The sequence below is a fragment of the Merops nubicus genome, unplaced genomic scaffold (genome assembly GCF_000691845.1).
Source record: "Merops nubicus isolate BGI_N331 unplaced genomic scaffold, ASM69184v1 scaffold20916, whole genome shotgun sequence".
NCBI lineage: Eukaryota > Metazoa > Chordata > Aves > Coraciiformes > Meropidae > Merops > Merops nubicus.
Genome location: NW_008614762.1, coordinates 1 through 27,355, shown reverse-complemented (window position 1 = coordinate 27,355; position 27,355 = coordinate 1). Strand labels below are relative to the sequence as shown.

At 37.5% G+C, this 27,355-nt stretch overlaps 1 protein-coding gene across 1 annotated transcript; it reads right to left on the bottom strand.

The window, feature by feature from the left end:
* On the bottom strand, positions 1–26,440 carry PLEKHH2 (pleckstrin homology domain containing, family H (with MyTH4 domain) member 2; the record flags this gene model as incomplete). The annotated part of the gene is made up of 22 exons (XM_008942343.1): positions 1–183; positions 1,259–1,396; positions 3,360–3,446; positions 4,305–4,434; positions 6,027–6,172; positions 6,911–7,052; positions 7,454–7,551; positions 8,983–9,138; positions 10,941–11,118; positions 11,569–11,666; positions 13,261–13,440; positions 15,195–15,307; positions 15,410–15,518; positions 16,311–16,490; positions 19,676–19,756; positions 20,534–20,692; positions 21,204–21,290; positions 21,553–21,663; positions 22,730–22,866; positions 25,026–25,170; positions 25,792–25,886; positions 26,365–26,440. Coding segments are annotated over 22 exons (2,829 nt in total), but the record flags the coding sequence as incomplete, so codon positions are not given.
* Between the last annotated feature and the right edge of the window lie 915 nt (positions 26,441–27,355).

Below are 27,355 nucleotides of genomic sequence, written 5' to 3'. Positions count from 1 at the left end.
TCATAACAAAGTGGGACACTTGGTTGGCCTGTTGTTTGCAAGAAGTGGCTGACTCCCCACCTCCTTGAGCTTCTGTCCAGTCTGAGGTGTCAGTAATGCCGGAGCAGAGAGGTGATGAGCAGCTCCTTTCAGCTGATGAAAGTTGTTAATATAGCTGGCAATCAGTAGAGTGATCTCAAGAATCTATAACAGGAACATACAAAACTCTTTGAAAAATACAGTGATGTGTTTTGACTGATGAAAAAATAGCTAACTTTTTAGCAGGTGACAATCACCATCAACTGGAAAAGTACTTTATCAAGCGCATTAATGACGGGGGAGAGAGGAGATGCCTAATAGAGCTTTTTTCTGTTGCTTCTTGCAAATAATGTAATGTTAATCCCATCAGTATGCTAGACACTTTGTCTTCCACAGTCTTAAATGATTTGAACAGATGGCTTCTTTCTCTCTGAGAGAGATTTTTGAAGTCAGAAAAATGATGCTCTCAGAAAAAACTTTCATGATGTGTTCCTCAGTTTGCTAGAAAATAAGTAGTGCTTGGAGAACTAAAGACTTGGGTAAATAAAACACATAAAGACTTCTGGGAGCCTTTTAACATATTTTTGTCTTTGCAATCCACACTACCTTGCTTGTAAGGGCACAATCTGAGGATAATTTAAGCAGATGTATTTCATTATGCTTATCTGTATGAAGAGCCATAATTCAACCCAAATTTATATGTGGGATTTTGTCTTCAGTTTCATGAATTTTTCTGACCAACAGCAAAAGACTTTGAAATCTTTGCTTTTTTTTAAAAAGACAGTCAATCTTACTAGCAAAGAAGTGAATCTAGATTCAAAAAGCATGAACAGTTTCTTTACCAAAGGTAAAAATGCCCTAGGATTTTTAAGAAATGACTGTTCTTTTGGTTCCTGTGTTCTACAATTCCACTGTAGTACAAAAATGCACCATCTTTAAAAATTGTCTCTGCTGCTGATCAAGCAAACAAACTAGGTTTTAGGTACTGCCTAAAATTCCTGTCCTTAATAGCCTTCTTTGTCCTTCTGTGAAAAATTTGGAATAGTTAGGGATGTGAAAAGGACAGTTACACATCAGTATTGTCACCGTTAGCTCTCTAAAAGCCTCTGCCAAAGTCTACAATCTGAGAATATTAGGAATAAAGAAAAGTGTTTAATCTTTCACATCTATTAAGGATTACCCACCAGAGAAAGTAGAAAAGTAGCAGATAGTAGGCAACAGTTTCAGGTAATATACCAACCTTGGGTTTTGCCATGGCAAAAAGGTGTTTTTCAGTTGATTTGTCCTTTGTCTGAGCATTGTTAATGACCAACATAAAATCATCTTGATAGCCTCCGAAAGTCATCAGACTCTTATACGCATATGTAACTGTTGATCGCTTCAAAAAGAAAACCCAAAAAGCAAAACAGAAAGTTATAAGCAGGAAAATGCAGGAAAAACAGATCATGACAAATCCTTCTTTTAAAATTATAATTACACATGTATTTTTCAGAATGTTATTGTTAGCCTTTTGTGAATCCTGAAATTAATTGTGAATTTTGGGACAGCATCATTCAGACCTTGACAATGAGTAATTTCCATTGCAGATGGTAACTCTGCAAGTTTGGCCTCTGTTTCTATTTCAAATTAATTAGATGAAAGATATTATAAGCAGGTTTCAACTCAAGTGTAACTCAATTTACACAAGTCTTGGTTGACTTTAAGAGAAGATAATCCTTAGGTGTTTCTTTTAAAATTATAATTACACATGTATTTTTCAGAATGTTATTGTTAGCCTTTTGTGAATCCTGAAATTAATTGTGAATTTTGGGACAGCATCATTCAGACCTTCACGATGAGTAATTTCCATTGCAGATGGTAACTCTGCAAGTTTGGCCTCTGTTTCTATTTCAAATTAATTAGATGAAAGATATTATAAGCAGGTTTCAACTCAAGTGTAACAATTTACACAAGTCTTGATTGACTTTAAGAGAAGATGATCTTAGGTGTTCTATTTGGAATCGGAGCAGTGTCTAAACAAATTAAATGGCAGAGTATGAGACATATGAAACAATTTAACTATGGGACTTCTTTTTGTGCAGTGATGTAGTTTGGATAGACACAAATGAAATCAAATTCTCTTCTCTTTTTTTCTACATCTCTGATGAAACATAAATGCTTTTCAAGGCTCCTCAGCTTTCCAGGCCTCAACTCTTACAGTTCAATGTTCAACACCACATTAGCAGCCTTTGAGTCTATGGTGCACATTTAATTTGTCATTACAACTCAGAGGAATTTGCTGCAGATGTTCACATTCAAAATACATCCAAAGACAATATTTGGACAATAACCGACTTAACATCCTTTGGTTACTTTTTGCCCTTATTTAAAAATAATGTTTTCTCTACCCCTTGCAATGTCATTTCTGATACCTCTGATCCTTCCTACAGAGATTTAGCATATTCCCTAGAAACTGAGCATGTTTGAACGGCGAGTCAGGCCTGCTGGCACTGTGAAGGGGCAGTGCTCTGCAGGGAGGCCACAGCCAGCTCTGAAGGATCCTGTCCATCGAGCTGCCTGCAGCCTGCTGCAAGCTCATTTCACTGGTTCTCTGAACAGAGCTGCTGCTCGCTCTCCCTCTTTTACTATTTAACTGCAAAGAAACATAATGAAAAGGCCCCTATCAGTACAGTTATGAAGAAGAGATTTTAATTTTCTGATATTCAATATTAGCACTTGCTAATAGCACCGTGCCATTCTGTTTCTTTGCAGGATGTAAATTAAAGCAGGGATCTTCTCAGCACTGCTTTTTTACACTGATTACCACAAGTCGTTTCCTGTGAAAACTTCTATTGCAAATCAAAGTAAAATCAGAGCCGAAAATGACATAATTAAATAACATTGGGTTATATTACCTACTATTAAACAAAAATAATACAATGAAAATAACAATCTTTTAAAGTAACTGCTCTTTGCAGAGTGTATGTATTATGAATAATAATGGAAAATGAAATCTCCAGGAAAAGAAAATTGACGTTATTGTGAGAACTGTAACTATAGATCACCTGACATCTGAATGATTAAAACATTAACATTTCATTAAAAGGCATAAAAACTGTATCTGATAAACAAAAATAAATTCTGTGCAAAGAATTCATTATTTATTTCTATTATTAGTGCTACAGTAATGCTGATAACATTAAAAAGCGCTTTGAAAGGAATGAATGTTTGCTTTAAGAGAAAGACTAGATAACTAGTGTGGAAGGCTAATGCCATCTTTTATGTAGTGTGGTGGTGAATCTCTCCATATACTCAGTATTAAAGTCTACTTTGACCAAAATTAAAATAGAAATTCCACTTACCATAGAGCTGTAATCTAGGATGCTTACGCCATCTTCATGTACAGCAAACCATATGAAGGACTTCTCAACTGAGGATGTTGCTAGAGGCTAGAAAGAGAAAGGTTCTTTAATTACTGCTTCTAAATTAGGCAATATGTAAATAAGTATTAACTCTCACGATATTGTAGAGCTCTCTCCGTCCACAGATCTTACAAAGATTTACACTGGGAGGGAACTGCTGTAAAGGAATTGAACTAGAGGCCCAGGGACATGTAGGCAGACAGTGGCAGAACTACGAACTCAGCGTAATACTCTTGAAGACCCCTCCCCAGTGCTTAGTCCAATAAAATGTATAGTCTTACTAATAAATAAAACAAAAGTCAGGCACATACATGTCTACATATGCAAAGAACAGAGTGGTGATAAGCAGTTTTATATATTTATGTATATATTGACCTCCTGGGATTCTCCAGAAAAGCATATGGGGTGAGGTGATGGTTACGTTTAACATAGCTGTTATTTGAATCAACAGAATTAAGATATTAATGGTTTAAGAGAAATTGAAAGGCCAGCACAGAAGGAAGTGGTCTTAAATACCCTTAACAACAGTTCATGTTTCTGCAAAGTTCACCTACCATAGCCAGTTAATGATGCCTTTTCAATATTCTGCTAGATAAAAAAGCCCAAAACAAAAAAGCTACCTCAAACTAAGATATATGGTATAGGAACATGAAAAGATACCACTTGGATTAATTATGTAAACCAACCAGTAAGTGTATTGGGAAGTTACTGTTATGGTGTACCAAGTACTACGGCTGTTGCATTTCACTGGTGCATATGTGGCTTAAAGAAGTCAGTCACTGGACAGGAGATGGAATCAGCATAACACTGATTTTCAACAAAAAGGTGTAACTATTTGCAAACTGTGTTTCTATGTAAAGAATCCTCAGGGGGTGAGGTTCTTACTGTGGCAGGGAAGAGCTTAGCCCCGAAGAAAGGCCACTTCCTGGCGACGGCGAGGTAGATGCGCACGCAGTCCGCAGCGCTGTGCCCCCGCAGCGCCATCCACCTTGTCGACAGTCGCTGACAGAGCTGCCTGTTGAAAGGAAATCTGTCATTCAGTGACTGAAGGGAGTTTCAGTGCTTACCCGTAGTGAGCTTAATGAACAAAAAAGAATCCATCTGCTAAAACGATGATTTAATACAACTATCACTTCTACAGTATCAAATAAATCCAAAACATCATTTCATATTTTTATGCACATGAAAATTCCAAACTATCTTCTAATTTCTGCAACATTATGATTAAATATTGATGTAGCAGTGGCAGCATAAAGAGAAAAAGTCTAGGACAGCTTTTAATGTGTCTCTACAGATAATCAATCTACCTTTATCAGTACTCAACAGTTATGCCAGTTGTCATTCTAAAAATCCATCCAGCTTAGCACATACCTTCACCTGTGGCTAGTAGGAGATGTGGAAGATAGGGCTTAACACTACTCTTTTTCAGTGTATCTGGGTGCTGCTGCCAAAAAGGGTGCTCATGATGCATGATAATTCTTCACAATGGCTCTTTTCTTCTGTAGCCCCATGTTGAGCTGGTTCAATAAAATGATCCTATGGAAAACTAATCCTCCAACCCCCAGAATACCCTTCTAGCACCGTGTCCTGCAGGAGTGCCTCACCAGGCAGCCACAGGCTGTTCAATGCAGCCCAAGAAAAGGGAGGGGAATGTGTGGTGAAGGGAGATCTCACCTTGCAGCTTACTCTTACTGGACGTTTATGAAGGCACACTGCCCCCTTAGCAGAAGGATACAAACGACAGGGCAGGCATGGAGTCCTTTTTCCCTGCCACAGACCTGCAGCTCTGGCAATTGGGCTTGCAGGGACTGCTTGAACAGTTCAACATGATTGACTTACCCTCCACGAGCTGGTCTAATTCAGGACTCCACAGACTTTGTTCTTTGAAATTAATTGCACAACTTTCCATTTGTTTTGTGTATACTTTTTAATGGCCCTATTATCTTCTGAGTATATAATAATATTACTTCGTGCATATGGTAATAACTTTAAAATTTCTCAGCCTTGTTCTGAAGAATGAGGAAAACATTTCTATGATGTTTATTTGACTCCAAAATTGCTGTACCACTGACTTGGGATAATTTATTACACTGTTCTGCTCTTATGCATGTTATTAGGTGTTGACTGAAATGAACTTGCAGGTTATTCATTTTAAATTAAGTGACACCTTACTAGTAAGTCCACTAAGTTAACTTATTGCCAGATTGACTGGCTGCCAGAGATTGCACATTTGAATAGCAAATGCTCAGATTGGATTGTCACATCCTTTAGTTGCAGTAGTTCTTTAGTTTGTGCACAGACTTAATTTAGATTTGCTGAATAAGAAAAATAAGAATTTCAAAATCACTGGGTTTTGTAACACTGTGTAGTAACTTGTACAGCTCTTGCAGGAATGGGTGCTGCATTATGCAGGAATGCGTGCTGCATTATGGTCCTCTGTTTAGATTACAAATATACAGAGGAAATGGGTTCTTTAGTAAGAAAATTAGTTTCAACCAGAGGTTTAGGCAAATATGGCATTACAGTAAGTTGTACCTAATGACAATTTGAAACTCCCTCTTTTCATTCCTAAATTTTTGAGAATATGAATCACGAAATACATCTCACCTTAACTGTTCCTCTGAGCAACCATGCTGATATCTCTTAGGGTAGAATCTCTCCAAAACTTGTTTTAATGTTTGGTTGGACTTTGACTGGGAAGTCACTTGCCCTGCTGGAGTTGAGAAAGGCCGTTCAAAATCTCCAACCTCTATCTAAGGGATAGACCACAAAGAAGAAAATATTTTGTTACTCCAGAGTAATTCTCTAGCTGGGTATTACAAGCTATCTTTTCCTCTGCCTTACCAAGTATAAAATGAAAACTAGTTTGAGAATGAACATGTATTTCTCACTGATATAAAAGTCATGCAAGTAATTTCATTCTTATTTTATATTTAAGATGTTTATTTGCATGGAAAATAACCATAAATATCAAGTATAAATTATACTAGTCTGCTCTGAGATTGCTAGATCTCCAGCTGACATAAGCCAATTTAGATTTATCGAGCAACACTGTGAAATAACTTTCCCAACAACCTTCCCTCAAGCCTTCCATTTTTAAAAAATACAACAGGTCTTATAAAGATCCTGTCTAGTAAAGGCTTTCATCACACAGCTGTTACTTTGGTGTATTAACTTGCAGAAGTCACGTAAGGAGTTGTGAATGAAGAAGTGGTACATGATTACATGATTTTAATCAAGGGGAGCCTGACTGTGTAGGAGGTGAAGCACATTTTATCTGCACTGGTGCCAACAGCAGCACGTGCTGTAAAAGTGTTTCCACTGGAGCACAGAGTCAGCCCCACACAAAGTTTCCAGCCCAGTCTGCTTCCTGCACTGTCACATGTAAAAGGTGGAGGTCACTTGACTGTCAAGCAATCCTAGACCAGTTTCTGTATTCAGATTTTTCATCTGTAAACCTGCTGTGTGAGTCGTTAATGCACAAGGATTACCTGAGCTAAAAGAGCTGTCAGTTCCATTGCTAGGTCTTTGTTTACAGGGAAAAGTCCATTGACTATTTGATCATTTGTCTGATATACTAGCAGCAGCTTCTCTCTGTCTGTCTCCCCATGGACTTGAACTGAAAAATAAAGCCTACAGAAAAGGTAGAAAGTTATTAAATAAAGCAGATAGGGAAATGCATTAGCCCTGGGGATTAGCAGTATCTGCTCTGGATGTGACATGTTTATGTCAGCATCAAAACACATTAGCAGAGCAACACTCGTACTTTGACCAGTGGGCAAATACTTAATTTCAGTCTTCTGACTTCAGTGTTGATGCTTGTTTTTTTTCTTGTTTCCCTTTTAGGCAGCCCTGCTCATATCTTAAGAACCAGAAAGAATTAATTATATTGAAAAAAACCAAGTTGCTAGTTACACCCACTCACTATGTTTCTTGCAAGCTTTGAGTCAGCCAGTATTTCTCAGATGAGGAAACTCTGCAGCAATTAAAAACAAGTACTGGGACCAGGCTTATGTTACACTTGCTAAACAAACCTATTTTTGTAGGTAAGGCGGACAGTCCTTGTGCCTTCACATTTCCCAGGGTGCTGTTCTTTGGAGGCTTGTTCCCATTTTGAAATAATGTCACAGATCTAGAAGGAAAGCAATGCAAAACTGACTTTGCCATGTGTTCCTCTTTGCAAACACCTTTGAATAGAAATTGTCAACTTATTTCAGTATCTTTTACCTGTTCCACAGGAGAAGCATACATAGCTTGAATTTTTAAACTTACTGAAAGATAACTTTACTTGTATTTCTTAGTTGGAGCATTTAATAATTAACGTTTTTGTTGTTTGCTTATCCTGCCACAGACACACACACTGCCTTTGGAAATAAGCCATGACATGCTCCTGTGGAATGGCCAGGGACTTGATTTAGCAGATGGCAATGAATGTGTAATTACAGAGTGAGCTGTTATTTAATGAATCAAATGCTTTTGATCTCTGCCTTCTCTTTCTGCTGCATGCTGGAGCTTTTCAGGTTCTTTCTAGTAACTGCTCTAAAGTTTGTATGAAGTTTTTTACAAAGTGCAGCAGGAGTGGTTCACAAGCAGCAGTGTAGGTGGGTAGGTGGGCCACAGGGGAAGGAGGTGGAACAGAAGTCCTAGGACCTTGCTGGGCTTCATGTCACCCTTCCTTCATAAAAGAGCCTTCCTGGAAGCAGTAATGTGAACAGCTTCCAAAGGTACATTTACCAAGAAAATAAGTATAGTTTTTTTACATTTTGCTCTCCATATGGTAATTATTCTGGTAGGGGGAGTGAGCTGATTGTGGTGCCCCAGCTTCTTTGTCACCTTGTGACCTGGAGTTGTGAACGTTGGCCAAAGGGGCAAAAGGCTGCTTTGGTAGGAGCAGACACACAAACAAATTCATTATTCATTAGTTGCTAGAAGACTTGAAAAATAGATAATATTTTACTAAAGCATAGATTATATTGGACTTTGCCACCTTACTGTGAAGAATTTAATTCTAGCAATAGAGAGAACTAAACTTCAGAATTCTGGAGAATGACAAACCAAACACTGGAAATTTCCTGAACTGAACCCTAATTACTCTGTATTTAGATAAGGAACCCCTTCTTTTTTTTTTTTTCCCTCCCTCAGGATCTCCACCCCAGTATCAATGACTTTTTGGACCTCAAATAGGGATCTTTTGAAGTTATACCAGAACTGTTAACTGAAATCTCTAAATGCATGGAGGACTCCAACTGCTTTTTAGTTCTAAAGAACTGTGACTAGTAACAGCTTTCTTTTTCTTTTTTAACCCAGCTGCTACTTCTCTGAATAATATCAGTCTCCTAGACAAAGCTTTTAAATATAGTTCATTGAATGAATTTCAGCAAGTGAAAAAGTGATGGTTGTTCCTTTCCTTAATCTTTCCTTTTACATTAGGAAAAAAAAAACAAAACCTAAAGACAGTTTTCAGCCTGAAAAATGTTTTCCTTTACATTGTCTGAAGAGAGCTCTGTAAAATGAAGATAATTTGTTGTTTTATATGCAGAGCTTATTAAAAGCTTTTGTTTACCTTGATGTTTCCTTGAAGACAGTGCTCTATATCCTTGCCAGAGGGATCATCAGAAAACAGTGCAAATCCTGACTGAGCTGGTTTCCTCATCCCTGTATCCTGATTCAGGGTGTTCAGAAATTCTTCCACTGTGGTAGAGGCATCAAACCCAACAACCTAAAAAAGCAGCCCAAATGTATTTTGCTATCAAACTTATACTCCCCCACCCCCTTTAAATCTAAGATTTTGAAAGATTATACACCTTAGGATAACAGTGGGAATGTTAGACCCATTCCATCCTCTGTAAGTAACTTATTGCCAATGGAAATTAAACATTTCCATTAAGGGTATGGAAAAGATTCAAGATCTCCACATGGGAAGTCAACATAGTGGAGTTTTTCTCCACCCAAAAAATTAACTTCCCAGAAGATTGTACCTTACTGCATTTTGTTTATGAAATCAAAGTCACTATTAACATGCTTCCGAATGTTATTTTTTGGGTTTTATTTTCTTTGTTTATATTGGTTTCTTTGCACTTGCTGCACTTCTGCTACAGAATTTATGTAACAGAAAGCAATTTATTATCTGAGCTTTTTGTGACAAATACCACTTGAAAAATGAAGAAAACTTTCATTTCCTACACTTTTCAGTACGGTGGTGAAACAAAGGAGATCAGTTAATCATTTTTCATCATGTGCAACTTCAGAGGTATATTACATGATGGATCTACATCAGCAGATCCAAAATATTTTACAAATGTTGCTGTCAGGACTACTTAGATCAGCATATAGAGTGTTCTGTTTTCCCAAATCTGGATTTTTGTCTGTTATTGGTAGTATTAAAGCATTTTAGCAAGAGATAGCAAATGGTTTTTGCACAGATACTAGCTGTTGGTATTCACTTAAATATGTTTTGAAGGTGTCTTCCTTGAAGGTGTTTTACTCTTTTGTTAAGGAAATGTCTTGAACATGGATCTTGGAGTTCTGTTTTGGGCTTCTCAGTGCTTGGCATTAAACAAATCTGCTGAGTCTAGCTTCAGAGATGAATATGACAGTTTTCAATAACACTAGAATTGCTTATTTGCTGATCCCACTGAAGTAATTTATGTATTACAATTTTGTAATGTATACTTGGAAGTATATACTTTTTGAGCAATAAAGACTTAATGAGCAGTTAGCCCTTTTCATCCTCAAACTGCAATTTTAAAACCTTTTAGGATGACTTAAATGCATGTTGGTTTGGTTTTTTTTTTCTGTTTTACTGGGTAGGAAGTAAGCAATTAAGAAACCTAGAGGGGAAAAAAAGCAGAGTTCTTTTGTGACCTGACATTAAAAGTTTATTCAATGTGTCTTTCATATAAAAACTTGCTTTCTACCTAGGAATACTGTGCATTGCTAAAAAACTCTTTTCAGCCAGCTCTCACAGTTAGAGACACAAACCAGAATGTAAAGCAGTATGCATGGAAGCCCATGGAAAGCTGCCTACAGGCTTTGACTGATGATGTCCCAAAAGAGTTAAGAGTGAAGCTGTGCTTGTTCTGTCACAGATACAGTTATCCTTCTGAGCTGATAATGGGAGTTACAGCTGTGCTTCCAGGCCCTTGCTGAGATACTTAACTTTCAAGATCTCTGATGAAAGGAAGTGGAATTTAATACCTTTCCCTTTTCTTCAGTCTAATTCATTCATCTGCTGGCCATGTTAAATAAGAAACAGAACTTCAGTATTTCTTACTCTTAAGAAGCTTTGGGGTGTTTTTTTTTTTCCTTTCTTTTAAAGGTTTTCCCCCAAACCTTTACTCTTTGTTGATCAAATCAGATCACCAGTATCTTATGCCTGTCATTGCCAGCCCTGGCACAGGCTGAAGCTTGAACCATGTTTACCTGAACACTTAAAATTATTTTTTCTGATATACTACTTCATGTATATGCTAACAGCAGGGGCTTGGGCTAGCTCAGATTTCATGGTCTGCCTGCCATTACCTGATATATGCCGTTCATGAAGTGAACTGGAATACTGAAGGGCAGTGAATGGTGGTAGGGGTTTCTCAGGAGAGTAGAAAGGATTTCCATCCTGGAAGGTCTGGCTTCTCGGTCTCCGTTCTGCTGGGTACGCTCTACACATCGCTGACAATAGATTGCATATTTCCCAAATTCAGTCCTGTGACAAAACAAGAAAGAAGGCAATGCTTGGGGATGGACTTAAAGGATAGTAAATGATGAGTAAAATTTTCTGGGGATGCCAGATGGGAGGAGCACTCAGATTTCACTTTGTGAGATTCCCAACACATTTTTCCATGTGGAATGAGATCAACAGAATTGTGCCAAAGATGACCACGGATCAGAGTGTTTTGTGTAACTGCCATACTTTGGTTTTCATGTTTTTGCAATATACAGAGTTCCACTGCAGAGTGTCTTTCAAAACAAAGGGTAGCTTTCCTAAGTGATACATAGAAGTAACATATACTACATTTTAGTAGCAGCAGAGCCCAGTTTTACTCAAATTTATTTTAAATTATATATCAAAGGTCTGAAATATTAAATAAAAGACTGAAAATAAAGTACTTCAGAAAGACTGGTCAGCTAGCTGGGTAATAATATTCAGGCATACCTGGGATCTGCATTCTTCTTTAAGTGAAGTTTAAGAAGCCAGAGGAACGGGTGCTGGGGCAGAAAGAGCCCAACACAGAGAGCCAAGAGCTGCAAGCCCTAGACAAAAGGAAGACATTCACTGTTTTAAATACCTTACAAAGTAAAACTTCCTGCTGTGGCTGCTGGCCAGCAGTGCAGCTTACTGTGCCAAGTCAAGTAACAGCTGTAAAAAGGGATAAAAAAATAAAACACAGAGAAAAATCTGAGTAAATAAGCATGTCATCTCATTGGAAGGACACAATGCTCTCTTTCTGTTTACTTGTGTGCACCAGGTTTCTTTGGAGGCTGGAAATGGGAAAGCAGATCAGTTTGTATAAAAACCAGTTAATATACATGAAAAAAATACTAAAGCTACAAGTATGATATAAGGAAAAGCCTGAATTTTAATTCAGCTCTCCTGTTACATATACTATGAAGCAACCTATAAGAAATTTTCCTCCTACCAAGTAGATAGTAACTTTTGAAAAAAAGAAATTCAATATTTTGGTATATTTTCATTGCTCGGTACATATCCATAGTTTCACTGAACATAGACTGCTCTCATCTACTCTGGATATACACTTACTAACATTGCAGCTACTTTTCTCACATTGTATCAATGCATCATACTGAAATTTAGAAAATGAGGTTTCTCTGTATTTATTTATCTGACTTGCCTGGAGTTAAGAAGAAATTTGATGGCACAGGCACAGATGTTGCCTTTCATCAAATACCTGTACTTTGATGGATGCAGCATCAGCTCTGTTTTCATGAAGATACTGCAGTAGAATGAAGTGTGCAAGACTACAACATGAATTTAGGACTTTAAAAAATCAGCATGAGGCTGCAAACATTTTATTGAACACATTAACTCTTAAAAGTAATGCCAGTAGATTAGATCCAACAATTTGATGTACAGTCTGGCATGCAGGTCACATACAAGTGGGAACATATCCCAGATTCCACCACATTGCACTACAGCTTTTTCTTCACACTTCATATTTCTGCCATGTGGTTCAGCCCACCAACCTTGCTGATGAGACATCTCTTAGGGAAGATGCAGTAGAAGAGAATTAGGTTCCATGCACAATGTCTTACTCAACACTTAGCAAGACTACAACATGAATTTAGGACTTTAAAAAATCAGCATGAGGCTGCAAACATTTTATTGAACACATTAACTCTTAAAAGTAATGCCAGTAGATTAGATCCAACAATTTGATGTACAGTCTGGCATGCAGGTCACATACAAGTGGGAACATATCCCAGATTCCACCACATTGCACTACAGCTTTTTCTTCACACTTCATATTTCTGCCATGTGGTTCAGCCCACCAACCTTCCTGATGAGACATCTCTTAGGGAGGATGCAGAAGAGAATTGGGTTCCATGCACGATGTCTTACGCAACACTTAACTTGGAGATGGCCCATTGTACATCCAGCCTTGAAAAACAGCACAGATAGGTTCTGCCACCAGCTACACACACTTTGATGGAGGATAGCAACATTTCAGGAACACACAGCAGCAGTAAGATGTCAGTTCAGGTTTTTAATGTGATTTTAGGTAAGCAGATGTTACAGAGGAGCAGAACCCCTTTACTATTCTGAACAGTCTGTATAGTTCCTTTACTGCTGTTGAAATAGATACCACCAAAATAAATACTGGGTTACCTGTATTGGTCCTGCCTGGTTTTGTGGATGTCGACGTCTAGTCTGTTTAATAAGCTGACAGCAGATCTCATTTTGAAGTTCAGGATGTGTGAGGCAGATCTGCAAAGCACTTTGGGCCAAAGACACATGGTAATCAATCGCAGGAGAGTCAACAGCAGCATTTATAAACAACTGGCAGGTCTAGAGACAAAATAATAAGCAAGGGAGTTTACATACAAAGGGCTCCAAAAATCTTTTAGACATTCTGTGTAACACTGTTAACATTGTGCTGTAATTAAAGTTGCAATGCCAGTTTACCAGGAGACTAAGGAAACCCGGCTGGAAGCCAAATCTGTTTCTAGTCCATCTAAAAATATGTGGATGCACAGGGCTGATTTTCATCAGCAATGGAATAACTGAAACATGACTCAATATGTTTCTAAATCAATTCCATACCTGACTTTTCAACTGATTTATACAAAGGTTCAATAAAGATCATGTAAGTCATCTCCAATTTATTTATTTTAGGCAAGTATCATCTCAATTAGGTCTGAAGTATATTTCAGAAAGTGATTTCCAAGTAGATATAAATGTATTTTTATTGGAGAACTACATTCTCTTTTAAATTTTCATGCTGCTAGATTGCAGAAAGTAAGATGGGCATACCTCTTCTAAGTGCTTCAAACATTTCAAAGAAACAAACTGGAAAGTCTGCCTACAAGTGGCTGTGACTGAACATATGGTTCTTGTCTTGAATTCCTTTCTAGATCTGAACCACTGCATCAGAATCCTCCAGACAGTTGATGCTCCAGGGAATTTAATCTTTAGATTGCTCTAAGTTCTGTGGGGCAAGTTCATTTATCCAAGCTCAGTGCCTTCCAACTTGTAATTTATTCCACAACACACAGAAAAAGGAACAGCAAGATTTTATTTTGTCTCTGGAGTAGACTTTATAGCCTGGCTATTAGTTAATGCTTAGGAGTAGTTTACCTGGGTGAGGGCAGGAGAGAGGAGAAGGAAGGTTAACAGCACTGCAGCATACTCCCACTCACAGGTACCAGCCACCTATCAGCCTTCAGCTGGCAGAGATGTACACTCATGCTGACATACAGAAATTCTCAAGAAACCAGCTGCAGCACAGAAGTTATGAACCATTATGTGTTTCTTAGTCATAAAGCCTTTTCCTACTGCTGGGAGATACACATATGTGCCTTTTTAAAGGTGTATGAAAATCATGGAAAATGAATTAGAAAAACTGTTGCAAAATACCTTCAGTAATTTTACTCTGTAATATTTTCTCTATTTATGTTACTAGAATAGCTAATGAGAATTTAAGAATAGTTACTTCATATGAAGAAAATATTTTTTTTTTAAATTGAAAAGAACAGTAGAATCTCTTCCTTCTCTCTGAATTTGAAATAATCCATGATTTGCTTAAAGTTAAACTTTGCTTTGTTGTTCTTCCAATATTTTAAGTGTCTTTTAGCCAATCTAAATACATCTACAACTCTTTTGCCTACCATTTGTTCTTCCTGAAATCTAACTGAAAAAATACTCTTTCATCTACAGTTCTCTGAATACGGAGAACCAGCCATGTTGTTCAGTTCTCTGGGGCTTATGAATTACATGATAAAATTTACTGTCATCCATGATGGCTGGGGGTTTTTTTACTAACTTGCACTTTTTCAATAACCTGAGTAGGAGTGCCAACAGTTGAAGCCTAAACTTCTCTGTCACAATTAAAAGTGATCTCTACATTGAAAGTGATAGCCTTTTGGTGAGATAATATGGAGATATTCTGCTACTGTCCATCAGTTACCTTCACTAAAGAGAAGAGTAAACTTCTTTTTCTCTTATCTGTTGAACATTTCTAGTAAGCCAAATAGCAGTCATTTTCTAGCTAAGATTTAAAATAGTAAGTCAGTGAATAAAAAAGGCTTCTGTTATGGTTTTACCTTAAATAATTTAATTGCTTCAGTTCGTAGGGCTTCTGATGGCAATGTTGTAAGAGGGGAAGCAATTCCTTCTTTGCTGTGGCAAAGGGTAGGATGTCTCCAAATCTGAGAAGCTAAATGGATAAAAGATGCAGGTTTGCAATGAATTCTGTTCATAAGTACATTTGATAAATAAGTATTAGAAGATCAGTATGTTGAAACAAAACCAAACTTACTGGTGTCGCCTTCCATATTTAATAATTTGCAAATAAGTTGTTCAAACTCAGATCCAACATTTACACTGGTAGCTCCAGCTGCAACTGTCAGATGATAAAGCCATGTGTCCTAAAGTAGAAAAACAAGGCAGCTCAACTCATTCCATGCTGGAAGGAGCCACTTCATTAGGTTTTTTGCTCTCAGTTTGAAACACTACCATGCGCTTTTTCCCAAAGAAGTTTGTCTTTGTTTGAATACACTTGTATTTGTGGGATCTATGTTACAAATATTAAGCAAGGAAGATTGGTCAGGGCTCTCTTCAGAAGTCTTTTACTTTCAGAAATCATGGCTAATTATCAGAGTATTTCTCCTCTCCTCTTCAGAAAGCTAACAAAAGAGCCTTTTTATCAATACTGGATCCTGCTAACCTGGGGATAAGGCCAGAAAGTAAAATGAGGTCTACAAGATTACTTGAGAAAAATGAAACAATAATAATAAAAATTAACTAACCTCTCATTTATCCTTCAGTTGGGTAGAGCAGTCTTCCCTACTGTTAGTCTCATCAGTGAAAATGGTAACTATATCCCAAAACATCCCAAGAAGGTCTGCTGTGGGTCTGTCTACAAGTTAATGTGCCAGAACTCTCAATTTACAGCATATTTGATATTCTGCACTACCTCCTTCTGTAGGCAAGCCTGCTTATTGTCATCTATTTTAAAAAGGATTGCCTGTGAGAGCACTGCTTTGCAGACAAACTGATCTGTGTTAATGAAGCAGGACCTCTTCCTTGCTAACTGCATCAAACTACAAGGCAAATGACTTGCAGGTCCCCCTCCGCCTCCTTTTTAAGAAATATTCCTATCAGAGCACCATACTCCATAGACGTGTTACTGAAACAGAGTTAAAAAGTCCTTTTATTACCTTCTCGTGTTTGGATCCTATAAGGAGGTAAGTGGGTCCTTGATCTTTGGGGTGGATAACAATAGTGTAATGTGTTGATAATAAACTGCGACCACTAGCCTCGTAATCTTCATCAGAATCGCATGATCTATCAACTTCTTCAACTTTTGCCTCAAAAATCTTGATTTGACCAAGAGGAAACTAGAAGTAAATATCAGAAGTGGTAAGAGAGCAAATATTTCCTTCAGCGCATACTGATTTTGTATTTTTTATTTTAGAAGTACCAAGAAAAACATGAACTACCATTAATTCTGGTTTGTATTTATTCATTTTCAGTCCTGCCAAGAGATGTCAGCTAAGCCAGCTGTTGCAGACAACAGGAGGAGAATGGTATGTGCCAAAGTCTGAAAGTGAGATCTTAAAAAAATTCTCTTCTAAAAAATTCTTCTTCTTAAAAGAATTCTCTGCTTCTGTATCTAGTTAAAGCAGTAATGTCTGTTAGGGTGAGAAAAGTAATTCTTCTGAGTGTCCAGAGCTGGTTCCAAGCAAATATTCCCTGGATCAAGCCTAGAACTTTAATTACTATCTTGGTATTTCAGAGGATAGCAGTGTATTGTTGACATACCCACTTTGTGCTATAAATTCAGAAAGTACATTTTTTGTGTGGTAGACCTCCTCAGTTGGTTTCATTCTCCAGTCTGACAGATCACAGGACTTGAGTTTTAAGTTGTATATGTAATTATGGTCATTTATCAGGTAATATTCTATATGAAAAGCCATTCAAAAGGAAATCTTCACAGAAGTAATTATTTCATGGTTATTATCAACAGGAAGGCACAATGAACAGAAATATAGCATGCAGTCTGCACAGCTGGGTGACAGGACTGACAGACAATGACAGTCCTTACTGGCTACTTTATACAAAGCTCCCTCCCTTCAGACAGCACCACTGCTCTTTCTTCAGACATTAAGGTCTTCCAAAGAGTGTTATCTAATGGTGAGGAAATCTCAGCTATTGTTTCTGTGTTGTTTGTGATGTCTAGCCCCACTTAGTGATTCAGCAGAAAGAGAGGGATGTTTGTTTCCCTCTGGCAGAGAGACAGTTGGGCACTACACTAACTAGCATCTTATTTGTGCCACATTCAAATGTCAGCCTGAAGTGAGTTGTGTTGAAATACCAACACCAGTGAAAAGAAGATGAGGCTTCTCAATAATACCATTTGAAAATACCATACTGGAGTGTAGCTGGCAAGTTTGACTCAATTTAGTGTGGGTTTCTTGAATAGTGATTAGATAAAGTGAGCTCTTAATAATATAATCATTTTGAAGAAGACATCACATAGCAGAGACTCTTTATTTCAGTGCTCTCACTAGTAAGGATTAAAGATCCACAGGGTGATTTGTGTTTTCTGTGGCATTCCAGAAACATTCCACTTTCAGACTATGGCAAGATTCTGAAAATTGAGATGACATTATACATATATGCCACTATACATACAAATAGTCAAGAACAATTTACTCACTAAGTTAAACTAAATCAGAGTTGGCCGATGTATTAATTTGAATTCCGGTTTGAAAGGAGGCCACTTAAATGGACTCCATTACTGCATTAACCACTGCAGATTGTGTCATTTGTTTCTGCACAGACATTCAGCTACAGCAAACATGTTTTTAATTAGGAAATTGTTGAAGACTAGAAATTAACTACCTTTGGAAAACTTCCCACACATATTCTGCTAACAAAAGCTAAATTCTTGTGCTATTACAAGCTAGCAAATTAGTTTCAATTTTGCTTTAAAAGGGCAGAAAACCTTGTTCAAAATGTGAGGGAAGTAGTTGCAAGAATCCAGCAGAATTAGCTGTTTCTAAAGGGCATGCTAAAACCCTCAAATCCTCAATGGAAAAATGTTTAAATTCAGATACTTTAAACAGAGATTTCTTCATAGGAGAAAATACAAGTTAATTTTAATGTCTTTCTAAGATGAACTAGAGATTAATACTCTCATCATTTGTTTCCCCAGCCCTGTAGTACACTTTTTAAAAAGACTAATTAAAATAAAATGCTTTGATGGATGGTTACTGCTATCTCATTCATATAGTTACAGAAATAAGGTTTGGTTGAATGTTTAAAAATGGCTAACAAAGGAAAGGGTAACAAAGGGAATAACTAGCTTTATACAAACACTACAAATTACTGGGTCCAGTGTGATTATTTCTTTATCTGTGAAGTAATGCATGAGATTTTCTGTATTTTGTTGAACTGTTGGTTGTCATGGCTCAATGGACTGTTACCATTTTCACAAGTGTCAGCAGTCTTTTTGGTACAGCTAGGTAATAAGGGTATGAATCAAATATTCAGAACCTCAGCAGCACTAACATGAATTCTTGTAGAAGTTTCAAAAATCTTGTTCCTGACCCACCTCCATTATAAAGATGTTTGATGACAAAATATAATGCCTTGGGAGATAAAGGACAGCTGAAAAGTATGACTAGGGAGTGTCCCTTGGTCAGCTCTGTAGGTAAATATGAGTGGAAATATGACTGACAATATGCACAATTGTGGGTAGAGAACTAAAGGTCAGGCCCACTGTGGAAGAGCCAGGTCTTGCTCTTTCTGAGCTCCTCATGTTCTACAGGATATGGGATGTTGGGAGGTTAACTTAAAGCAGATTGGATCCCATTTCTTCTTCCAACAGTATTTTCCCTAGGTTTTAGAAATAATTTTCTCATCCCTTTCTTTTGCTGCCCTCCATTCCACTTCTGTCCACTTCAGTTGTAGACAGTGAGCTCCTTTTTCATAATCCTGATGGGGAATGGGAGAAGATCTTCCTCACAGACACACATCTGCAAAGCAGCAAACTCTGGATCCTACTAGGCTTTTTTTTTTTTCCCCCCTTTCTTGCAGCACTGTGGAGGTACAGTGACATACCAAAGCACAGGATTTGGAAGTCAATTGAGGGACAAAAAGAACATCTAATTTCTTGAAACTTGCAGTCACTGCCCACTGCAAACACACATTAGAAAGCGTCAGCTTCCAGAAGTCAATGACAGACAGATCTTTTCTGAGGAGTTTCATGCCTGTCAGAAAGACAGACCTGAAATGTCAGCAAATTGGTGTCCCCCTTCAGCTAGAAGGGGGACAAGAAGATGCAGAATATATGTCACATCCTCTAGAAGGAGGCCATTGGACGTGCCCTGGATTACTGTCTATTAGATATGAACCTTCCAAGCTACCAATCTGTGAAGTCTAAACGTTTGGTAATCAAGATAAAAATCAGCATTTACTACCCAGGCAAATTATACCTTAATAAAGCTGTAACTTATTGTTTAAATTCTACTTCAGTATGTCATCTTCTATTCACTGAGGAAACAAGTAAGGGACCTACCTTGTCTTCTTGGTTACGGAAATAATACAGAATTTTTCCAACTAGGGTACACCAAACTCTTTTGGAATATCCATGTTTCACCTGAAATGACAGGACATTACAAACATGCACAGCCACAGAAACAGACTGCATTTCACCATCTCTGAACTTCAGTGATGCTGGGAATAAATACCTTGGTTCAAATTCCCTTCCACATTACTAGACAGTAATTAGAACTGTGTAACTCTATTAAAGGCCATAAGAATTAAAGCAGCATCAGATGCTTGTCTAAAGCTTAGTAAGGCCAATATGAGTTTTTCATTTGGTTTTGGATCAGGCCTAAATTAGTGGAAGCTAAGGATATGGAAGCATTAGAAGATAAAAATTCCTACTCTTATTAAATCTTGAAATTATCTGCTCCCAGTGAGTAATATAGTAAAACAGAGCACTCCACTGAAATAAGATTGGTCAATTAGCTACTGGAACATATGAAGAACTCAGATACCACTGAAGTGCAAATGAAGAACTCAACATAGGAACTAATAAATTGAAGAGACAAAAAGAAAAAGCAAACCAAATCAAACAACCAAAAGAAAAATACTGCCCAAAGTAGGTGAGTTGGTAGTCCTTCTGGACTGCTTACACTGTGAAGTCCTGGGAAACCAAATACATGTCTTGCTTGTCTTTATTGTATTGTAGGGCCATTTTCATTTAAATATTATTCTTAAGAAATATAGAAAAAAGCAGATTGGGGGAAGAAGAGTGTTCTGAAACCAAATACATGTCTTGCTTGTCTTGTATTGTAGGGCCATTTTCATTTAGATATTATTCTTAAGAAATATAGAATAAAGCAGATTTGGGGAAGAAGAGTGTTCCTACCTTTGTAAGTAATCCTTTCATGGTTGGCTTGACTTCAGGCTGTATGAAGAGCGGGCTGGCAGCCTGTATTTTAAGAACATTCTGTAGTACTTTGATCCATTCTTCTAAGATGTTGGGAGAATCTGCAGTCAGGTAGTATGTTCGTTTTTCTGTGGTCAGCTATGTTGTAATGGAAGAGTCTTGAGCTTTAAGAGCATCATACACTTGACCCCACCCTGTGGAGGTTGTAGCAGATACTACCCAATGTCGTTTCACAGCTTGGGAGAGTTTATTTTCCCCAAAGGACTTTTCATTAATGAAACATTTCATGGCCAGGCAGAGCAGACAGACCTTGTCTAAGGTTTTATCTCCAGGACAGCAAACTTGAGAAAATTCAATTCATCTCCTTTCAGACAAATGACTTCTCTCAACCCTAATGGCTGGCCCCAAGACTACTCTATTCATATCTCATATGTGACAATCTGACCTTTGCAGCAATACAAACAAGACTACAGGCAGGTGTTTTTATAGCTTCTGTAACTGAAATGACTCTTTGGTTTCCAGTGAATGGCACTGATTAATTCCAAGTTCAGATTTGGACTTCCAGCGCAATAGGGACTGGAGCAACAGGTTGGTTTTGGGGATGGAGGGACTAAATACCCACTGAAGCACAGATGAGAAAAGCAAGCACCTGAATTGTTTGTTTTCCATCGCCTCTTTCAATCTGGCTAGATGCATTTAGCTCAATTTGACCTTGAGGTTTTCGAATGACATCACTCTGTATGGAGACAATGGAAAAAGAGTATTTTAAATCTACCAACAAAGAGCCATAAATAATTGTAGAACTCATTTAAACATTAATCTTGAAAAGTACTTCCTAGTTAGACATTGAGTGCCTTGTACACCTACTGCAGAACTGAGTCCTGAATCACTCTCTAACAGCTCAGACACCAGGAATGCATTCCTTGTCCCTCCAGCAGCTCCAGATTCTCAGTAAAAACAACCTAATATTAAATAGCAGATAAGTTACATGTACTTACTGGAGATTTGTAGTAGAGTAATTCACCTCCTTTAAGCACAAACCACCGTCGTTTCCAGGTCTTTACTTTACCACCCATTTTTAACAGATAACCAGATTTTTCCAAAGGTTCCTGATAATTTAGAAGTTAGATGAAAAGTAATTAGGGACACATATATACTTATACCCCTCGAAGATATGTATAAATACACACAAACACATATATTTTGATGACTTAAAAGCATGTCAAATAGTGTATCTGATGAGCTTTCTAGTCCGATGATAAAGTTTTTACAAGCATCAATTAAGACAAATGTTATACATGTGGGATAACTAATTAGTTTCCCTACTTACTTACAGTTATAGTACATGAAGGAGAGTGAGTTGCCCAGAACGATACAAAAGAATGAAGAATATGATAATTCCTGGTTTTACTAATTATTTATATTAAACAAAGAACAAAATTAATATAATAGATTTTTTTTTTTTCCCAACTTTATGGCCTAACTTACAGACCAGATGCAGAGCACTGTAATTCAGAGCTCTGCACAGACATACTTGTAGCATGTACACCTGCAGAGTTCACAGTTTTGCTCTGTGAAGAAAGTTTTAAATTCTTTTCATCACCAGCCAGTGATGTATTTTAAGAACCACTCATATATTAAGACACTAACTAGTAACACAGGCCATTAAAGAACTCCCCGAGACAGACAAATACACCATAATGGTTTGGTTTCTTTGGCCTATTCTCACATGTTGCATCTACTTATTTCTCTGGTGTTTAACGTTTCCCTATATGAGGAAACCATAGAAATGTATTGCTGTACCTAGGTTTCTACTGATGCCTTCAAATCTTTCAGCAGAATGACCCTATTTTCCTGAACATTCAAATAATTTTAAGCTGACTTTAGCACTCCATATGTAATCTTATACCAGAACTAGTTAAGTGCTTTTCAGTTGTCTTCTGGAGTTGTCTACCTATTTCTATTCATTATATAGAAAGCTCAGAATTATCCTCCACTTCCCTTCAATCATTATAGACTTAGATGGCTAACTTCTTGTTGGTGTATTTTGCTATTTGTACTCCTAAGGCAGTCTGTGAGACAGCCAGAATGAATACACAGATTTAGTAGCAGTCTTTGAACACAATATAGACCCAGCACCAGAGGTACACCTCCTCACACAACTTCAGTACTCACGTTTTTTCCATTATCACTAGATGAGGAAGAGGTCTTAGGAAGCTTCTGTTCTGGCTCTGAACAGTCTGTATCTACTGAATATGCATCTGGAGGAATAGCATAGTCACTTTCTGAGGTCACAGAAGACAGAGACACACCTGCATTAAATGAAGAAAGGTGTTTCTTTGTGTTTTTTTTTAATTACATTAGAAACAAAGGAGATCTGAGTATCAATGCAGAAAGAATACTTGAGTAGGATCTGCAGGCAAACACAAGTATCAGTACAAATCCATCAGGAACTAAGCATTTTTTAAAATATCAGCATATCAAACTGTTAGCACAGTGCTAATACCTGACTCCCTTTTTCTGCATAAAACTCAACTCACTTGTGAACAAAACAGCAAATAAGTACTTTTCTATATGTTATATTACTACAGTGTTTTTAAGGAGGGATTTTGTGCCATGCATCATACTCATTCTCTAAAAAAAAAAATACAGGATCTTTAATTAAACTAAGCAATTTTCCCCTTCCCTTTCTACCATCTGCTCTAGCATCTAGATTTCTCATCCAGCTCTTTGTGTACTAAGAAGCTATGCTCAAGATCTGTTGTAAGTTGAATTTGTAGGTGGCTGTCTTTATTTTGCAATTAGTATGAATTTTTATACTGTGGCTTTGTAACAAAATCTTTTGAGTTTGTTTAAAAAAAAGCACCTTGTTTTCAACTGTAATCACCAATAAAAATTAAAACTCCTCCCTTAGTCATCATAGAAACAATTATTTTCAAACATGTGAACATCCTTTTGTAAGGACTACTGTTCTTTGAAAGGTTACTCTCTGAGATTGAAATGAAGATTTCTTGTTTCCTTTGTTACATTAGTTTCCAAACTCATTTGCAAATTATTTTTTTAAAAAAGAGCTCTTCTCAGCTACTGCTTTGGTAGGCCACCTGGGCTTTCAGAGTCCCTGCTTCTTTTCTAATGTAGAATCTATAATAACAAATATGCAGCAAGCTAATTATGCAACTAGTGTAATTTGTGACTGCCTAAATTTTTAAACAATGTGATTTCAACAGCTAGGTACCTGTGTAATTTTTTGTTAGGAAGGGTTTCCATGCATGAAACAATGCAAGGACTATTTCATGAGAAGAAAGCATCAACAAAAGGAGTGCTTCTGTTTTACAGACATAAACTGTGGACAAAACCAGCTACTAAATCAGCTAATTTACACTTCCTGATGTGCATGTCACATGAGATGCCTCTGCTGCCATGGCACTGGGTTTTGCTCAGCAGGATGGAGCTGCTGGGAAGCAGGAGCTATGGGTCCTTTCCACACTAATGTAGCAAAACTGTAACTACATCCCTGGAACCAGGACTCAACACCAGGTGTGGCTGGCACTGGAAAACTGATGGACCAGTGGCTCCTCCAACCTGCTCAGGTGTATCAGAGCAGAACTCCTGCTAACTGGGATATTAACATGTATAACAAACTACTGGGCAATGTCATTTTGCATTTCTAAAGCAATGTTTAATGAGGGATCTTAAGACTTGGTCTCACTGGGATCTTAGCATTCCTTGGTTTACTCAGTGAAGAAATACTTGCAGGGGTACACTAACACTGATACTGTCACCCCTTGAGGAAGCAGCATATCTTTCAATGTTGTGAAGCATGTTGTTTTCATTCTGCAGCTGGAAAACAGAGATTACCTACAGCTGTGAGATCTGTCTTCCACAAAAGACAGAACATTACTGGATTCAAGTGTTTTAACTTAAATCTTTGCACAGGACCTTGAGACAATCACTGTAAAAATGAAAGAAAGTCAAATGCACAAAAGAATGCACAAAATGACAGAACCAGATACTGTGTTGAGGGAGCTTTTCCACCTGCTTTCTGGTCACATGAAACTGCTACTTTGTTTTATAAACTTGAACATATGCAAGTTTTTTTCTGGATGGCAACTATTTTTTTTCTACATCATTTTTACCTGCCTACAGTTAATGGTTGTAGCAAGTCCCTGGCATGACAGAATATAGATAGAATGGCACTTCTTGCTTTAAATGTACAAGTCACTTTTCCCTCACAACCACAGCCAGCTACTAGATTAATGCCTTAAAAAGACATCTGTAATAAGGGCAATAAAGCCACGTATAACAGTCCTCTCCTCTGCTTTAACAGCAGATCTAGGCTTTGACGGCTGAGACAAAAGCCTAGACTGAAGATGTCGATGATGTTTAGGGAAGAAATCTGTTTCTAAGAAGATCATGTAAACTGCCTAGTTTTCCAGGCTTCCCAGAGGTTACTTGTTGTTATTTTGCCTACCTCGTTTCATAGCCCGAGGACTGCCTGGGCCACTCCTGCTTCGAGAATCAGACTCCGAAGTCCTGGAGCTGGACCGCGAGCTGTCTTCCTCCTCCGACCCTGACGACTCATCCACAAAGGGGCTGTTGCTTATTTGAGTTGCTTTCTGCAGAAACCAACACAATGTTCTTTGATACCCTGCATAATACCAGTCATTTCCTTCATATGGCAGAGCTCTGTTGGCTTCCTAACGTTCAAAGCTCTTCTTCCTTGGGTTTGGCATTTTGGCACACCAATACTAACATAAAACTGAATTCCCTCTGTATCCTCAACCACCCCCACACTTTAAAACAGAAACCTGAGGTGGCTCAAAGCACGGCTCTTTCCAAATCATAAAAGGCTGCCAGAAAACAAACAATTCTGTGATTAATTACTGCTGGCTATCTGACTATAAACAGCTTTGGCATTGACACAAAGACATTTCTACACATACATACACTTTTAATTACGGCATTGAACACCATGTGGCTCTGTTTAATAATTAACAAGCCTTTGGGAAAAAACAGCAAGGAACCTAAGAAGAACTGACCTGGGATGGTAACATTTTATAAGCAGAAGTAATTTTTTTTTCCAGCTATTTGACATTTCCATTACTTCTGGGATTCTGTGATCTCTAAACATCATCTTATGACATATTTGGCATGGCAGCATCAAATGTGAAACAGCAAATTCCTGGATGTGAAGCCTAATGGTATTTAGATTTGCCTTTAAACAGTAATACAGTTACCCCTTTCAAAGTGGTGTACACAGGAGTGGTCATGTTCTTATATAGCAGAGATGTATATAATCCGGATATGGAATACGAAGGTAGTGAAACAGCACCTAAAAAAGCAACATTTTATAAATTACCTTCCTAATTTACCCCTCAATTAACCAAATAGAATTTTATTTTTTTTTTGTTTAACTGCTATAAAAAGCAAACTAACTCCTGAACTGTTTTGGATATAAGACTTCCAGCTTTTTTTAAATTTACAGTGGTTTTAAGCAGTATAAATTGTACTCATGACCACTAACCCTTTTTAAAAGGCAAGTATCATTTCTTACTTTGGTACTTGGTATAGAATCATCAAAATGAATTGCAAAGAAAATGGGAGTGAACAAAGTACAAATTCAGCACAAAGCCACAAGTCAAGTTCACAGAAGACAGTGGAAAGGTAACCAAAGTCCTTCCAGGTTTTCAAAAGAAGATAACTGAAACTTCATAAAAATATCTTAGAGGACTATGAGACATTTGATCCTTGCTTACAAATCGCCCCAAGAAGAGAATTTTTGTTCATGAATGAACAGCTAAACTACTTACTTTTATTAAGAGATTCCATGGTGAAAGCTTCAGACATCCTTAAACCAGATTTGGCTACAGCATAAATTCTGCTTTCCTGTACAAACAGAATGGATTTAATGGCAGAAAATTAAAACACAACAATTAATTCTCTTCTGTTTAGCCTCCCTATAGTCTCCTAGTCTTTGTATTAGTGCAACAGTGTCATAAAATGGCTAATAAAATGGCCTCATCAGTAGCAGCTGAAAAATGCATCCTTGTTTTATTTGCCGTAACCATTATATCCACAGTCTTATTTCAACTTTTTTCCACAATATGCTTGCCCTGTAGGTAACTTATTTTTAAAAAAGCTAGTATCAGGGGCCAACAAAGCTATAGATTGCATGTTATGAACAGATAAATGCCATTAGGAGACAACTTTCCAATGATTTTATGTTAAAAGTCCAGAGTAAGAAAATGTGTCATGAAAAAAATATGCACTAAAATATATACATAAAGAAGCAGTTATATTAATGCATTATTCATCTCTGAATCATTAATGAGTCTCTGATGGTGGAACTGCACAATCAGTGAGTCTTCACACAGTTAATTTTGGATTTTGTATAAGACATACCCATAATTATTTTAATTCTCTGATTGATGGCTTTAAAATTTTACTTGGAAATGTGATCAATAACTTCTGTAATCTGTAGTTGTCTTCCGTCGACTTGTCTAGATTGTGAGGGGTGCAATGGTTCTGGGGAAGGCACTGACACCAGCACACTCAGGCTCAGGCTTTGTTGGTGTTAAGAGAAATAAAAGCAGTCACAAGTATCACCTCCTTTGGTACACTCAAAATGACACATTGTGACGTGAAAAAAAGTGGTCATCTATAAAAATAGTGACTATCTTTTCCAACAGCAGAAATACTGTCCTTCAAAGCAAACATGCTTCTGGGTTTGCTGTCTTAGTTCCAGTTAACGTAATGCCCTGTCTTGGCATCCAACAGTTAATGGGACAGAATCTAGTTGGA